Raw genomic sequence first — 16,968 nt, forward strand, 5'->3', positions numbered from 1 at the left:
CTACTTGTAGATACAAAATTCTTTCCTATTTGAATGATTTCACCATTGGCATAGCCAGCCAAACTTAAAATAATTTTAGAGGCTTAAATAGAGAAGGGTGGGGATATTTGATTAATTTTAAATATTTATAGGCTTTTAAGCATAAATAATATGTTGTTTACATAAAATATAAGGAAAGGACCACTCATTATCAAATGGTGTTAACAATTCTATTTTGCTGATGTTAAAATAGAAATATATTTTATACAGATATTTAATATCTGACCTGATATACTTCACAGTTGAATAATAGTCCTTAAAGTAAAAGATTGACAAATTTTGTAAGCATCTTTATTTTTCTTCTTTTTTTGACAGTTTGTTACATTGTGTACTTGTTTGAACAATTTTACCTTGAGAATATGTTTAGAATTTTTTTATATTGCTTATAGATTCCTTGTAGTACAGAAGTATGAGCATAGGTATATGACTTTCAATTTGGGTTAATGAGTTTGAATCTGCTGTTATACCATTATCTTTGCCTTGGAAGTACTGGTATTTTCAGTATAGTGCCTCAAAGATCTCTTTCATTCCTAGCTCGGTGTTTGAGCAGATAACAGTAACTTGATAAATATTTGTCAGATGAGGAAGTTATTAGAAGATCAATTTAGAGTATATTTGCATATAGATTTAAGATACTTTGATGCTAATATTTCTGATTTAGCTATAACAAAGTTTTTTTAATCATGTCACTGGAGGAGACTGAAATGAAAATGCGTGATTAAAAGATGATGTGGAAAATTTTGTTTTTGAAACAAGCCACACAGATATCTTAACCAGAAGTATATGTTAATTGGTCAAGAGGAAGCCCACCTGAAGGAGAGCATGGCCAGTGTGCCTTGTATTATGATGAGCCTAAGGTCTCTGCTTTGGGAGGGGATCCATCATTTTGCTAAGTACTGCCTAGCTGTCTAAAGGATGGGTAGCTTTATTGCGTTTGGGTTATTTGATTTTGAGGAAAAGAAGTTAAAATATGGAACAACAATATGGCATTGTTGCTAAATTGCCAACCTATAGTTATGCTACCTTTTTAACTGAAAGAAGAATTTCTAAATATTTAATAAGCATGCAGTATCATTTCCTTATAATGCATCGTTTTGAAGGCCAAGGGTATGACATCCGCTGCAGAGACTCCATTTTGTGGTTTTGACTGAGAGGTTCTCAGTGGTTTAGGCCCTGACCTGAGATTTCTCAGTCTTCAGCCCCCACTGTCCCCAGACAGCAGTTTTCTCCCTACATAGGAGACACATGTTCATTTGTCTAGTCCACATAAAGTACGTACCAAGTGGCTTCTTTGTGAGCTGGTGCGCTTGGGTTTTGACAGCATGTGGTGAGGTGAGGTGGGAGATGAAAGTGGTGCTGAGCGCATGTAAATGGGAGACAGCCAACAAGGATAACGTGCTTCTAGTGCTGGTGGCAGAAGTTTGTTCTGGGTGGAGGGTTGCTTTAGCCGTCCCTTGGAGGGTCAGGGCATTTTGGATAGGTGGGGGAGGAAGGAATTCCAGGGAGAGGCAAAGGTAGAAAACGTTGGATGTAGAAAGCAGATGAGTTTTACTGGGATGCAGATTATTGAGGAACATTGTTGAAGATTAAGATTAGAGAAATGGTTTGGCTGGTTGGTGCATGACCTTGGCCGGTTTGAGACCTATTCCAAAGCAAGCGAAGACATTCAGAAATTTGACCAACGGAGAGACAGGATTCAAACTAAACTACGATCTCATGAGACCCTTGATTTTCACCTGTCACTACAGTTAGACAGTAACTCCTTTAGCATAGCATCTGTCAAACTGCAGGGTAAGGCCTACTCGGTGATTTTAGAATTAATTTAATTGGTTTGGCACAGCAGTATTTTTCACATGAAAAACAAAAGAATACAAATGTAAATAATAGATTATACAACATTTTGTAAGATAGGTAAGATTTAGAGAAACTTCTATTTGCTATTTATTGTATATACGTGTATACATGTGCATGTGCTGAGTTGTAATGTAAAGTCTCATTTCTTATACTTTGAGTGTAAAAAAAAAAAAATCTATAGACCACTGCTACTCGGTATGAGGGAGTGATTACCTTACGCATTTGAGTCTTTCCAAATAGCTGTTTTTGGTTTCTCTTCCTGGCTCCGAGGGCTGCAGCCTGTTTCAGCTTCACCCACTTGCCTGTTTTGTGCCCCAGCCTTTCAGGTGTTGCTTGACTCTTGGACCCTGAGGGTGGTCTGCCTTATGCACCTGGGCTTGGATATAGACCTGCAGTAGTGCCACAAGTTTTCACTTCTCTCCTTCTCCCTTTGCTCTGTTTGCGGGCATTTTTTTAACCCTACCTGAGTAATCACTTTAGCTTGAGCCAAATGCATCCTAAACTCATTTCTTTCCAGCCCCAAATGAATATCTAGTTCTTGTACATTAACAGAGCCCCTTCTAGGGAGCCTTGACTATTGCAATGTGCCCTGAGGGCAGATGTGTAAATTAGAGTCCAGTGGTGATCTTGGTTTATACTGTGTTGAAGAGAGTCTTCAGTCACGTCTTTTCTATCACTTTTTTTCATCGTATTTTAGAATGTTCTCAACATGAGTATTTTTAGAGGTCTTAAATTGCTAGGTAGTTCTTATTGTTTTCTTTCTTGGTGGTTAGTTCTGTCAACCTTCTAACTTTATAAAGTGGGATAAAGCTGCAGACTTCTTAACATGTGGGTTAAGAATAAAGAGGAGGATATCTATAACTGTGGTTAGAATCTTTTTATAAATTGTATTATATAAATTTACAGACAGATTGAGTATGACATTTTTACTCCAGAAGTATATTTCTTTTTAAATAGTACAGATATAAGTTTTCTGAAGTCAGATAAGTCAATCCATTTCACAAAAAAAAAAAAAAAAAAAAAAAAAATGGAAGGAGAAACAGAAAACACAGCCAAATGGTGAAATGGGGCTGGGCTGCCAAGCTCTGACTTGAGATGAAGTAAGACGTTTTGTCAATACAACCTATTCATGATGTATCTCTTTTTCTGGAATTCTCAGTGTTCTGTTTTTGTTTTTGTTTTTAATAAAACATATGTTGTTATTTTCTAAAAGCTGTTTTGTTAATTCATGATTACAGTTATCTATTTCATTAGATACCCTGACATGTTTCAGCTACAGACTAACAGTGTCTGGAGGCCAGTTTCATAAGACTTGGTATGTGCAAGTTTCCATTCTGCAGGAAGGAGGGTTCTCTGAGGGAACCTTCAGGGACTGTTAGGAGCTCAGCTGAGCTAGGAGAGGGAGCTGAGCTGTCAAGTATTGGAGTCGTCCATTAAAGCAACAAGCCAGAAACAAAAGAGTTAAGCCTTCTGTCACTTACTGTGATAATGTAGCATGAGTCTAAAACTGGAGAAAACACAGACTATCCCTGGCCCACTTCCCCCCATGGAACAGTACACTGGTTGAGAAGTGGGGGACCAGTGTAGACATGGGGGTCATCTTACTGTTGAGGAAGCCCTGAACAAAAGGCTACAGCAGTTTTATGGACCCTGAGGTAGGTGGGGGAAGGGCAAAGGGGAGATGGCTAGGAATGGAAAAGTACTGGGTACTGAGTCAGACTGGGGGAAAGTATCTTCAGAGCTCCCCCTCTCATCCCTCTATAAGGAGCCCTTGGCAGAGGCATCTGAAGAGGACTTCTGCCCAAAGTCTCAGATAAGGAGACCTAGGAATGAAGGCAGCTGGGGGTAGGAATGCAAAGATGTGAAGGCCATGACTGGCCAGGACATCCTGAGTCCTCAGAGACTGCCATGCACCAGGTGTGTGGGGGGAGGGTAGCTGTCTCAGTGAGGCCTGTCAGGTAAACCTTTGTAATTGTCTGTGGTTGGGCCTTAGAGATTATCTATGGGTTTTTAACCAGGAGCCCAACTCTGTAGGGCATCTGTGGGCAAGGTCATGAGGACAAAGGGGCATCTGGAAGAACGGGCCTGGTCTGAATGTCCAGCCGAAATATTGTCAGGGGAAGAGCTGTCCCCTGTTTCCAAATTCATCACTGCATCCTGGCTCTCAAGGATATACCAAAACAGAACAATTTCTGTAGGTGAAATGAGCGTCTTTAGCTGATGCCAGTAGTAAGGCATGTGGAAGCCAAGACAAAATATGGACAACAATCTGATCTAGGCTCACCTGGGTATTAATCTCAAGTTAAATAAAACACGAAGGGCACCTGGGTGGCTCCGTGGATTGTGCATCCAACTTAAGCTCAGGTTGTGTTGCGGTTCATGAGTTCAAGCCCCACATCGGGCTTACTGCCTTCAGTGTGGAGCTGGTTTCAGATCCTCTGTCCTCCTCTCTCCACCCTTCCCCAACTTGCATTCTTTCTCTCTCAAAAATAAACAAACATTAAAAAGAAAAAAGTATCTTGGCATGAGTCAGTACTTGGTTCTGTACTGACTGCTTTCTATGGTTTGGTGTCCATCTGTCATCTTGGCGTTTTCCTTCACCACCCAGTGTTCCTTCATTGCTCTCTTATAATGGGATCTCTTGTGCCATATCCTATGTATTCTTCTTTCTTGGTTTATTTTTTCACTCTGGTACATCTTCTAGTAACTAGATGGGAGGTAAGGTTTTGCATATTTGAAAATGTATCTATTTTGTCCTTATATTTGATTGATAGTTTTAGCCAGTATTGAACTCCAGATTGGAAATCATTTTCCTTCAGAATTTTTTTTTTTTTCAACGTTTATTTATTTTGGGGACAGAGAGAGACAGAGCATGAACGGGGGAGGGGCAGAGAGAGAGGGAGACACAGAATCGGAAACAGGCTCCAGGCTCTGAGCCATCAGCCCAGAGCCCGACGCGGGGCTCGAACTCACGGAGCGCGAGATTGTGACCTGGCTGAAGTCGGACGCTTAACCGACTGCACCACCCAGGTGCCCCTCCTTCAGAATTTTGAAGGCATCACACTATTGTTGTCTTGGTTCACATGGTGCTGTTCAAGTCTAAGTTATTCAGATTCCTAAATTTTTGTATGTGACCTTTTCTCCCCTGTCTTTCCTTCTGAATGATTGTAGAATTTTTTCTTTGTTACCGTGGTTCTCAGATTTCACAATCTGTCTTGCTGTAGATCTGTTCCCCTTTATTATCTTGTACGTGTGATGGGTTGTTTCAGTGTTGCAGTTTGTGCCCTTGATTTCAGGGAAATTTTCTTGGATTATTTCTTCACTTACATCATTCCTTCTGTTTTCTGTTTCAAAACTTCTGTTATTTGAGTATTGCATTTCCTGATCTTCTAATTTTCATATATTTTCCTATTTTTAATATCATTGCTATTCTACATTCTAGAGTACTTTGTCCACTTTGTTTTTCCAACTCTTCTCACTTTTTCATTTCTGTTATCTTGTTTTTAATTTTCAAGAAATTTTCATTTGTTCTGTGAATGTTCCTTTTTTAAAAAGTAGTATTTTATTTTTGTTTCATGGATTCAATATCTTTCTCTCGGTGGATACTAATGATTTTTTTCTTCCCTAAACAACTTTGGTATCTTCTGGTTTGCTTTTTTTTAATCTTTTGTCTTCACCTACCATGTTAGAGGTTGTCTTTAGCTGTCTGGCTATCCTAGGCTGTCATGATTGAGACAGGAGGACACAAAAGCAGTATGGAAGCTCCATATCGTGGGTGGAACCTGTTAACATTGAGTTTTTATATAATTTGAATAAATGACGTGGGAAGAACTTAGAGTGACTGCCAGTTCTTTGGTTTGCCTTTAGATGTAAAAGAAAATATAATGTAACAAAGGTTTTTCAGGGTTGTGATAGGGAGGTAAAGTGTTTCATCAAGTTAATTGGAATGAAAGATTATAGGAGAATTTTTAAGAAGTGACTGGGTAGGGGGGAAAACACCGAAATGAGTTAGGAGACACTGTCTTCTGTGTGAGACAGAAGATACAATAAGATAATGCTTGCGGGCACCTAGAAGAAAATTTGCTTTCAGAAAATAGTTTTTAATTGAATGAAGTGAATAAATAAATTATTGGGGAAGAAAAACTTAGCTCTTGATTGCTATTTGCAAAAGGCACAAAAGTGATATATTCTTTTTTTTTTTAATTTTTTTTTTTCTTCAACGTTTTTATTTATTTTTGGGACAGAGAGAGACAGAGCATGAACGGGGGAGGGGCAGAGAGAGAGGGAGACACAGAATCGGAAACAGGCTCCAGGCTCTGAGCCATCAGCCCAGAGCCTGACGCGGGGCTCGAACTCACAGACCGCGAGATGGTGACCTGGCTGAAGTCGGACGCTTAACCGACTGCGCCACCCAGGCGCCCCAAAAATGATATATTCTTATCTAGCATATAAGCTTTATTAGCATTTTACCAATTTAGGAAGTATTTTTTCAGTAGATTCATTTGAAGCTTTTCCTCTTCAGATTCCCATCTTAAGATTATTTGTTTACTGAAGAAATACGTTTCTAGCACTTTCAGAGGTAACTCTGAGGAAACAGAGTAACAGGAAAGCCATGGGTCTTTCCTAGGGGTCAGACTTGGGTAGCAAACTTTGTTGGTTTGAAGTGTCATTTGCTGAGATAGTGACCTAAAAAGGGACAGGTTTTTGAGAAAAGATGCCAATATTTTCAACCAATAACTTTCATCAATTTATGTGTACTGAAGAGAAATACTTATCTTTTAAATATTCATATACAACTGTTAGACCAAATGACTAAAGATGTGCTAGCAGGCCAAGTTAATAGAACATTCCAAAAAATAAAAATAAAAAAGCAAAAAACAAACAAAAAAAACCCCCCTCCACAACAAGAACATGGAGCTGAAGAAATTCGAGCTGGTGCAATTCATAGCTTATTTAAGACATATTTTAGTCAAAAATCCAGCCTGCATAAACAATAATGCTTGATTTTTTAATGAAGCATGAACAACAGAAAAATGTCAAATAAAACAATGGAAGCAAAGCAAAATTGGCATAAAGAATAAGAAGCCCAACTTTGCCTTGAAACAGGTAGTGGTAGGGGGAGTAGTATATTGAAATATAATAAAGAATTGATATGAAAAGCTACTCTATTCTGCCACAGAACCTAAAAGGACATTGAGTCACTTCATCGATAGCTTGGATTGGATCATGAGAAGAGACTAGAAAAACTGGTTATATTAACTATGACTCTTCACTATCATTATTCAGGATAGAAAGGGGGGATGTTAAGCAAAATTAAAAGGAAGATTTGGATATAGACTAATCTTCCATGCTTTCAGGGCTTCTGGAATACCTTTAGAAATAAAGTAGTCAAAAATTCTTTCTGGTATCAAAGAAGCATCAACCTGTAGTGACCAAAGAAAATAATAGAGTAGAGCAGAAAATGAGATGATGAATGCATTATGCTCTGTGACTGGTTGGTTTCTCTTGTGGAAGAAAAGGCATTTTCTGATGACTAGCTATGTCTACAAAAGAATGGCCGGGATTTTCTGACAAGAGCTGAGAAGCAATGGAGGATAAAGTAGAAACAGAGAAAGGTAAATATTCAAGAAGAGAAGGAAGAGATCAGAGACCGATTAGAGTGGCCACAGTGATACAGAGCAGCAGACATTAAATGTAGAGAAGTTCATTAAAAAAGGTCGTTAAAAAGTTCTCCTCAAAAAGCCACCCTAGTGTAAGAGAGGAAGGGAAAAGAGGCACAGGGAACCCGGAACCCTGCCTCCTGTGAGTTAAGACTCTAGGTGTGCCTGTGATGAAGGAGAATAGCTGTGGATTATGGGGAACAAGCTGGAGTGTTGGGAGAGAACCGTTGTGAGAAGGGAAGTGAGAGAAATGAGCTCAGAGGGGCAGGCTTTCAGGAAGGTTCCAGGGTGGTGTCTGAAAGTAGCAACAGAGGAAGCTACTGGCCTTGCCCCCGGGCCTTGAGCCATTCAGGAGCATGGTGGTGTGGGGAGGGGAAACTTCTTCTCAGAGGAGGGTGAGGTTTCAAGACAGGAGAGGGAAGCATCTGGGTAGAGACTGAGGGTGCCGTGAAGGAAATTGTTTTTCTATGGAATGGAGGTTCTGAAGGGTGCAGTGAAAGGTCTGGATGGGGAGTCAAGTGGTGTGGTGGGTCACAGTAGAGGTTCCACTGAACACATGACACTGATGATGAGCAGGAGTCTGTATCTAGGCCAGTGACCAAGGACAGCAGTAGCATGAGGTGTGGGGTGTTTGAAAGTGCTCCCTTCCCTCCCCTCCCCTGAAAGAAAAGAATGCCAGCCGCCTTTTAAGTGTATTGTCTTCATGTTTTTATTTACTCCTCAGATACCTTTTGATTCTGCCATAGACAACGCTCAGGCTGTGTGTTAGGCACTATGGCAGCCACCATGATGATTTGGGAAGCTCACAATCTGGTAGATAAAAGATTATGTTTTTGGCCCTGGCAGACAAAGAGTTAAATTAAAGGCATTAATTAGTTGCCTCTAATAGACTGGGAGGGCTAAGCTGAGACTTTTCCTAGCCTTCCCGATTATCATTCTTGTTCCTTACCTTTACTTTCTGTGGCTTTCCTTAATGCCCCAGAGGAGCCAAAGAATCCACGTGTAAGTTTCGGGGAAGGTGCTCAGTGGGCCTGCCAGGTGTTTCTTCATCTGGCTAGCAAGGTGCCTAAGTCTTACGTCTCTAACTTGAGACTGAAATTCTCTTAATTCAGTTGTTTCTACATTATTCTCTCATTTTCTCCTTCTTAAGCATTTATACAAGAGTTTCTTAACTTCAAGAGTTAGTTAATAACATTTTGAATTAACTGATTAGTTTTTCTTTTTCTCATTGAGTGTTGAACTTTGTATGTTTTACCATTTTTTGGTAAATGGAGGTACAAACATCAGTGATTAATGAAGCCCACAAAATATGATGATTGGTTTGAATTCATGTCACTTAAAGATGTGAGAAGAGAATTATAAGTTATTAAATGTCAGCAATGAAAAGTATTTTTAAGATCTTTCACATTCTTACCCCCTCATTTTACATCCAATGAATTGAGGCTGAAGAGGTGAATGAGTAAATATGGTAAATGTTTAGCAAACTTAGAATATTATAAAACTTACACAATAGGAGCTTCAGAATTTTCTGATAGTTGGTGGTAATATTGCAGAAGAAGCTTTTTTTTTTTTTTTAAACCACTAGGGAATGCTGAAATAGCAACTATAATGAGGGAAAAAAAAGTCAGTCTTAAGTTTTCTGATTATTATATCTTTTCTGTTTAGAAAAATAAAATGACCTATGTGGTCCTTTGTACGGATCATAGGGGAGGGAGTTAATGCTGGAGACACTATTTTAGATTTGTTGCAAGTCACATCATTTCAAAACAATTGCAACTTAGATATTCCTTGTAGGTAAGCAAATTTTGTTCTCCCTTCCAACTATACAGGACATGAAAGTGTAGGGGAAAATCTGCCCCCCTGGTTAGTTAAGCATAGCTGTTCATGTTCATGGAAGAGGTTGGGCCATAACCTACTTTGTGGTAATTTGCTGAAAGGGGAGTTTTGTCACACCACTTCTGCCTTTGGGAAAATGTCCAGTTCCGGAGCCCCACAGGTCGTATGGCAATTGAATAAGGGTGGAAGACTTCTTGAGCAGACCTCATCATGAGTTTTGGTTGCGAGATAAAATCGGACCTGTGATCCTTCTGTTCTTGTCCTCCACATCCCTGTCCTTGTCTTTACTCTGCCATTAAAAAAATTCAATTCATAAAATTTCAGTTTTGATTCTTTTTCTGTTCAGGGTATTTTTAAAAGGGAATTTTACATTAATTTCCCAAATTGGTGGTGTTGTTTTGAGTCTCTTTTGTGTTTTAGGTTGGTTTGGATTATAATCAGATAATGAGGTGTCTTTCTAGCCAGGTGCCCCAGGGACATAAAAAAATAATGCATATTCTCTGTATAATTAAAGTACTATATATATTCATAAAATTGAGCTTATTGATTATCTCATTCAAATTGTTAGTATGTTTTCTTCAGCTTATATGATCTACCAAAATCTGAAAGTGCTAAAATACTTTACTATGATCAGATGTTATTATATCCCTGCATTTCTAGAAGTTTTAACTCTAGTTATCTGACTGCCCTGCTGCTTGTCCATAAAAGTTTTATTTAAAGAAATAGAATTGAATAAATGGAGAGAGACATAATCTCCAGCTGAATGGGCAGACTTACATCACATAAATGGCAGTTCTTCCAACATTATCTCTGAATTTAATGACATTCTGATCAGAAACCTGACACTTTTTTGTGCATGGGAAGGGCATTGGTTAGAATTACCTTTAAAAATGTTAAAAAATAAGAGTACTTGAGGGTGGGGAACTTTCCTTATCATATGTTAAAATTACCATAATGTGGGGTGCCTGGATGGCTCATTTGGTTAAGTGTCGGATTCTTGGTTTCGGCTCAGGTCATGATCTCACGTTTGAGAGAGTTTGAGCCCCGTTTCGGGCTCTGAGCTGACAGTGCAGAGCCTGCTTGGGTTTCTCTCTCTCCCTTTCTCTCTTCCCCTCCCCTGCTCACTTTCTCTATCTTTCTCGAAATCAATAAATAAACTTAAAAATAAAATAAAATTACCATAATGCTACAGGAATAAGAACAGTGTGATATAGAAAATACAGAATTAAGTCAATTGGCTGGAAATAACAGATTCTAATATTGTAAGAAATTAAAGTAGATAAAGGCTGAATTTCATTACACTGGAAAAAGGAATGTTTATTTGATAAATGGTGTTAGCATAATTGGCTATCTGTGTCAAAAAGAACAAAATTAGGGCTTTACACTTACATTTCTGTGGATGAAAGATTTAAATGTAAATTACAGTGATACTGGAAGATATTTTAGAACACTGTATCATTTTGAGGTAGGAAAGATCTTCACAGACAAGACAGGAAATGCAGAAGAAATAAAGGAAAATATTGACATTTAACTACATAAAATTAACTGCGTCAACTTTTATATTTCTTTCTGGCAGAATACACCATAAATTATTGAAAGACTTAGTCATACATATGACAGTCAAAAAATTGATACCCTTAATCTTTGAATAGGGAAACAGACAATCCAATAGAAAAACAGACAAGAATGTAAACAGGCAATTCACGGAAGAGAAATGCATATTGTCTCCAAAACCCATTAAAATGATGCTCTGTATAAGCAGGAAGGAAGTACAAATAACAGTGAGAAAAAAGTTACCACCTGTCCAATGGGGAAAATACAAAAGGGTCTGGGCACATCAGGTTCTGTGTTATGGAGAAGCAGACCCCTCACATGCTGTGGTGGGGGTGTATGTGGACTGGTATGGCGTTTTCTGGAAAGTTCATTCTTTGACTTGGCAGTCTCACAGTAAGGTCTGTCCTATAGAAATGAAAGCACCAGGGGCGCCTGGGTGGCGCAGTCGGTTAAGTGTCCGACTTCAGCCAGGTCAGGATCTCGCGGTCCGTGAGTTCGAGCCCCGCATCAGGCTCTGGGCTGATGGCTCAGAGCCTGGAGCCTGTTTCCGATTCTGTGTCTCCCTCTCTCTCTGCCCCTCCCCCGTTCATGCTCTGTCTCTCTCTGTCCCAAAAATAAATAAAAAAAAAAAAACAAAAAAAAAAACGTTGAAAAAAGAAATGAAAGCACCAGTATATGCATGTACAAGGATATTTATTTTAATGTGTTTTTAATTAATTAATTTTTTTATTTTAGAAAGAGTGTGAGTGGGGGACAGGGGCAGATGAGGAGAGAGAGAGAGAGAGAGAGAGAGAGAGAGAGAGAGAGAAAGAGAGAAAATCTAAGCAGGCTCTGTGCTGAGCATGGAGCTCGATCCCATGACCCTGGAATTATGACTTGAGCTGAAATCATGAGTCGGACGCTTAACCCACTCAGCCACCCAGGCATCTTTTTAACGTGTTTTTATTACAGTAAGAAATTTAAAAAATATTAGTATGTCCGATAATAGCGAAAAGACAGAACAAATTGTAATACATATGTACTATGTAATATTTGACGTCCGTTAATAAGAACGTCTTGAGTTACATGTATTGATTAGGAATCATCTTCATAATAGATTGTTTGGCAAAGGAACAAATTTCAGAGAGGTGTTAGTAGTATGATCAAATTAAAATATATATTTGTATGGGTATAGAAAAAGATTTGGGAGAATGGACACACACAGATGTTATTATTTATCTTAGGTGAATAGGATTTGGAGAAGGGTGGCAGGGAGGAGACCAATTTTTAAACTATATAGATCTTTGCACTTTCTGCTCTGGTGGAATGAGTTCAAAATATTAACGTTTATTTATTTAAACCCGTAACTCTAGCTTACATTTTCTAAAGTCTCATGACTTTTTTTTTTTTTAATTTTTTTTTTCAACGTTTATTTATTTTTGGGACAGAGAGGGACAGAGAGGGACAGAGCATGAATGGGGGAGGGGCAGAGAGAGAGGGAGACATAGAATTGGAAACAGGCTCCAGGCTCTGAGCCATCAGCCCAGAGCCTGACACGGGGCTCGAACTCACAGACCGCGAGATCGTGACCTGGCTGAAGTCGGACGCTTAACCGACTGCGCCACCCAGGCGCCCCAAAAGTCTCATGACTTTCAATGAAATTTGGGGTTGGCCTGTTTGCTGGTCTTTTTAAGAAGACGTGCTGGGCCTCCAAGGGGAGAATGCTGGCTTTTGCTTCCTGGCCTGTACTACTTTCTGGCTCCTTTATTTGTCCCTCTTATTTCTGTGATTCTTCACTTCAGCCATTTTCTGGCCAGTATGCTGTTTCTTTGCCCCTTTATAGGTCATTTGTGCTAGTCCAGGTTGATAGTTGGTGGAGAAAAATTACACAGCTCTTCCATTAGTGTCCTATAAATGTGTGGTGTTCAGTGTCTGATGATCCCTTAAGATGGCTTAGCAGTCCATCTGTTTCCCCTCGTTAGCTCCGTTCTTAAATGCATGTGGTATTTCGGACAAGCCTCTTTCTTCAAACTTTTAGCACTGCCACTTCTTCTTTATTTATTTATTTTTTTTTTTTAATTTTTTTTTTCAACGTTTATTTTATTTTTGGGACAGAGAGAGACAGAGCATGAACGGGGGAGGGGCAGAGAGAGAGAGAGACACAGAATCGGAAACAGGCTCCAGGCTCTGAGCCATCAGCCCAGAGCCCGATGCGGGGCTCGAACTCACGGACCGCGAGATCGTGACCTGGCTGAAGTCGGACGCTTAACCGACTGCGCCACCCAGGCGCCCCCGCCACTTCTTCTTTAGAGCAGCAAGTGAGGGGCTCAAGACTCTGTAGGGAAAATGGCAACGCCAGAAACTACGTGCTGCTCTGAACACACAAACTTAACCTTCCTCTCGTACCAAGGCTGATTAGCCACCTATGCTGGGGAGGCCAGCCCTTCCTATCTCCTTCTGGGGGGATGTGGAGGGTGTGTGTGCTCGTTCCTTGGATTGTCTCCGCCATCTCGTGTATCTCCTCTGTTTCCTTATTCATTCATCTCCAAGAGTAAGTATCATGGCCTAGGATACCTGTGTCTGATTCTTCCTTACCTTCCTGACTTGTCTGTGTTATACGTGTACTTGTTGGGTAGATAGAAAGAAGGAAGGCTATTTGGGCACAATAATGAGAAAACAACATGAGCTAAAGAGAGTAGAAGACCTCAAGAGTAAAGATGAAAGAAAGGCAGCAAACCTAGAACAGCCTTTTTATCCCCTGTCCAGATGCTTCTGGCCAGGATGGGAGGAGAGTGGGGGGACGTGTATTACTCTTACCTAAGCAAATGAAGATTTAATTGTTTCAACTGCCAAACTATGGCATTGTGACTTCTTAGCTAGAGTTAGAAGCCTGATGGCTGTATTTTGATTTTTGTGTTCTTTTATAAATTTTTGAAAACAGATGAAAGGTAAAAACTTCATCTGTAAACTGATGTGTGCCACGCATGTTCTATAGGAAAGCTTGGGATGGGGTTTGGGAAATAATGAATTAATCAAACCTTTAATGGGCTGGCATGCTTTCTGAATTTCCAAGAGTAGGAGACCATATGGTGTTTTCTACCTTAATGACCACTAAACCTTTTTCTGCACTTCTCTCCTCCTCTTTCCTTAATCTATTATCCTGTGTCTTCAGAAAAATAGTTTGAGAACTGCTGGAGGACACAAATAAATATATGGTACGAAAGAGTGAAAAAAAAAAAAAAAGAAAAATATCAGCTTGTTTTATGCCCAGGAATGCGACTATTCACAACTTTTTATTCCCTGTCAGTTTGGGGTTTTTTTTGTACATTTGGAAGATGGAAAATGACTTTTTAAAAATGAAACTAATTTTGACTAATGTTACGGTAAAGGGAATAAACTATTTTGTAAATGAGCACAGTAGAGTGAGTTCTAGTGTGGCTAAAATTTGTGTAGTACTAGAAGTTTATCATATTATATTATTTCATGGTTTCATTAGGGTTGACCTGAATTTCGGTTATTTGAGTTATGTTTTCTTACCTTCTTTTCCAGCGGCAGCCGATTAGGAGGCCTGGTTACAGTGCTGTGCTTCTTTTTCAATCATGGAGAGGTACGTAGTCAACAAATATTTTCAGAATTTTTAGAAGATTGTACTTCCAGAAATACAAGTTTCTTCTTTAGGTAGTCAATCAAATATTTTTTAAAAATTTAGGAGATTTTTCTGATGGAAATACAGGTTTCTTTTTAAAATTTAATTTCCTTAAATTTAGTCTATAGTAGCATTCTTTAAATGCTTGATCTTATTTTAATACAAATTTTACACTAGCATTGATTTTAAGTTAACTTTTTGTGAATATTATATCTTTCGTGCCATATATCTCTTAGTGATTCGAAGCAAGATGGGTCTGCATCAATTCTTTATATAATTTAAAAGTGCGGAAGTTCACGTGTAGTGATAATAGAAATAAGCCAGGCATGGATGTAGTTAACTTCCTTGTGTGGGGTAACTTTTTTTTTTTTTAAGTTTGTTTATTTATTTTGATAGAGCGAGAAAGAGCCCAAGCAAGGGAGGGGCAGAGAGAGCGAGAGAGCGAGAGAATCCCAGGCAGGCTCTGTGCTGTCAACGCAGAGCCTGACGCGGGGCTCCATCTCACGAACTGGGAGACCATGATCTGAGGTGAAATCAGGAGTCAGATGGGTCGGATGCTTAACCAGCTGAGCCACCCAGGTGCCCCAGGGGATAACTTTGTGTTGTTGGAGCTATATAGTATGTTTCTGTTTTAATGCATCTATGTTAAACTTGGATGCATTTTTAAGTCTCCTTTGCAAATATTATTCCTGTAAATTTGCACATATCCAAGGGTTTTCTAAAGAGAACCCTATTATAAAAAAGTATCGACTCTGTCTCCAGGCTACCTGTGTTCAAATCCTGGCTCTGATGTTTAGGGGCTTTGTGACCTGAGCAAGTCATATGTCTCACCTGCCTTAGTTTCCTCTTTGTAAATGGGTGTAATGATGTTACTCATCTCATGAGATTATTGGGGAGATGAAATGAATTCATGAGTGTAAAGCATCTAGAACAATGTTTGGCACATAGTAACTGTTATGTAACTATTACCTTGTATTATTATTAATAACTTAGTTTAGATTAAATTCTAATATAAATTCAGGATGCCAGTGAAATCCTTCCACTAAATGAATTGTAGTTGTACATGAATTTCTATTAGTAGATCTCTATCTGGTTTTCTTTCATGGTAAATTTTGTATGAGGGAAAGGAAAAAAAATTCAGCTTGTTTTGTGTGAAGTAACTTAATCCTTTTATGCATTTATAAACTCAGTGTCTACAGTATTTGAATATGCACACGTTAAAAAACCCTAATTATACTAAAATGTAACTGTAGAGTCAAGGTTGAACTTTTTTTTTATTGTTATATTAACTAACATAGGCTTAATATTTAGAATCACAGAAATTTAAAGCCAGAGCAGCCTTAGAGAACAGAGCATTTGAGATAAATCATTGCAGCATGGTTTATCTGACTTTTGAGCAAGAAAAAAAAACATTTGGTTTTTTTTGCCTCTTTTTGACTGTGGATGCCACTCAGTATAATAGTGCGGACCATGAGACATGTGGAAGCGTAGATCCTGGGAGAATGACCTAAGAACTAGGAAGTAACTACTTAACAGTGGAGGAAAGGAGCGCTGAGTGTTCACTAGGAGATGTTGGAGGAAAGAGATTATAGAAAAATTTGAAGCCAAGGTGCAGTTTTATTTTTTTTTATTTTTTTATTTTTCCGATTAAATCAAAGGGTAGTTTATTATAAAAGAATCAAAACAGAAACTCTAAGTACCAGTGTGTACATTGTACACATTTAAATGACTCACAAGAATGAAGTTTTTTTCATATACATTAAGATCACACCACCTTGCTGTTTATCAAAAGATGTTCAAGGAGAAATCTGACTCCAAACTGCATACAAGACTGCCATCTTAAACAGACCGCATTTCAAACAAAGACGATGGTCTGTTAAGCAGAAAGGTCTATTGTGTTACCCTCAGTCTAAATTAGAGGTGGTCAATTCCCGATCTTATGTTTTTCTTACACGATTTTGATGCTCACATAACATGAACATCATTCCTTACAAGGCTTTTCAGTTTATACCAATGAAATTTGGACTATTCTGTTCATTTTTCGGGTTGATAGACTTTCCCTTTGATAACTTTTTGGCTATTTGGTGTGTTTAAACATGCTTAGACATCCCTTTCTACTTAGGAAAGGGTCAACTAAATGTGACAAGAATTAGAATTGCAGTTACACTGAAATAGTCAAGTAGATAATTGTACTTAATCAGTAACTTAGCTTTGGAGTAGAAACGTGACCATTCTGAGTAAAAACATTGAAATTTCGTAGAATAAACTGCAGTTTGGGGTAAAGTGAGGGTGAGAACTTAAGTAACTAAAACCAGTTATATTATAATTTAGTATTTATTTTGGTTTTCAGACTGTGATTGTCAGACCCTATTTTTTTTCTGAATTTTAAAGATGTTGCTC

The 16,968-nt window shown here is 38.7% G+C and overlaps 1 protein-coding gene across 1 annotated transcript in view; it reads left to right on the plus strand.

Annotated features, from left to right (window-relative positions):
* Positions 1–16,968, plus strand: part of DPY19L1 (dpy-19 like C-mannosyltransferase 1) — a 101,281-nt gene that overhangs the window by 34,228 nt on the left and 50,085 nt on the right. The window contains exon 7 of the mRNA XM_040472276.1: positions 14,472–14,529. Coding sequence (XP_040328210.1) covers positions 14,472–14,529 — 58 coding nt within the window. The remainder of the gene's footprint in view (positions 1–14,471; positions 14,530–16,968) is intronic.

This window comes from Herpailurus yagouaroundi, unplaced genomic scaffold, assembly GCF_014898765.1.
Source record: "Herpailurus yagouaroundi ecotype Mexico unplaced genomic scaffold, PumYag 100, whole genome shotgun sequence".
In the NCBI taxonomy this organism is placed as follows: Eukaryota; Metazoa; Chordata; class Mammalia; order Carnivora; family Felidae; genus Herpailurus; species Herpailurus yagouaroundi.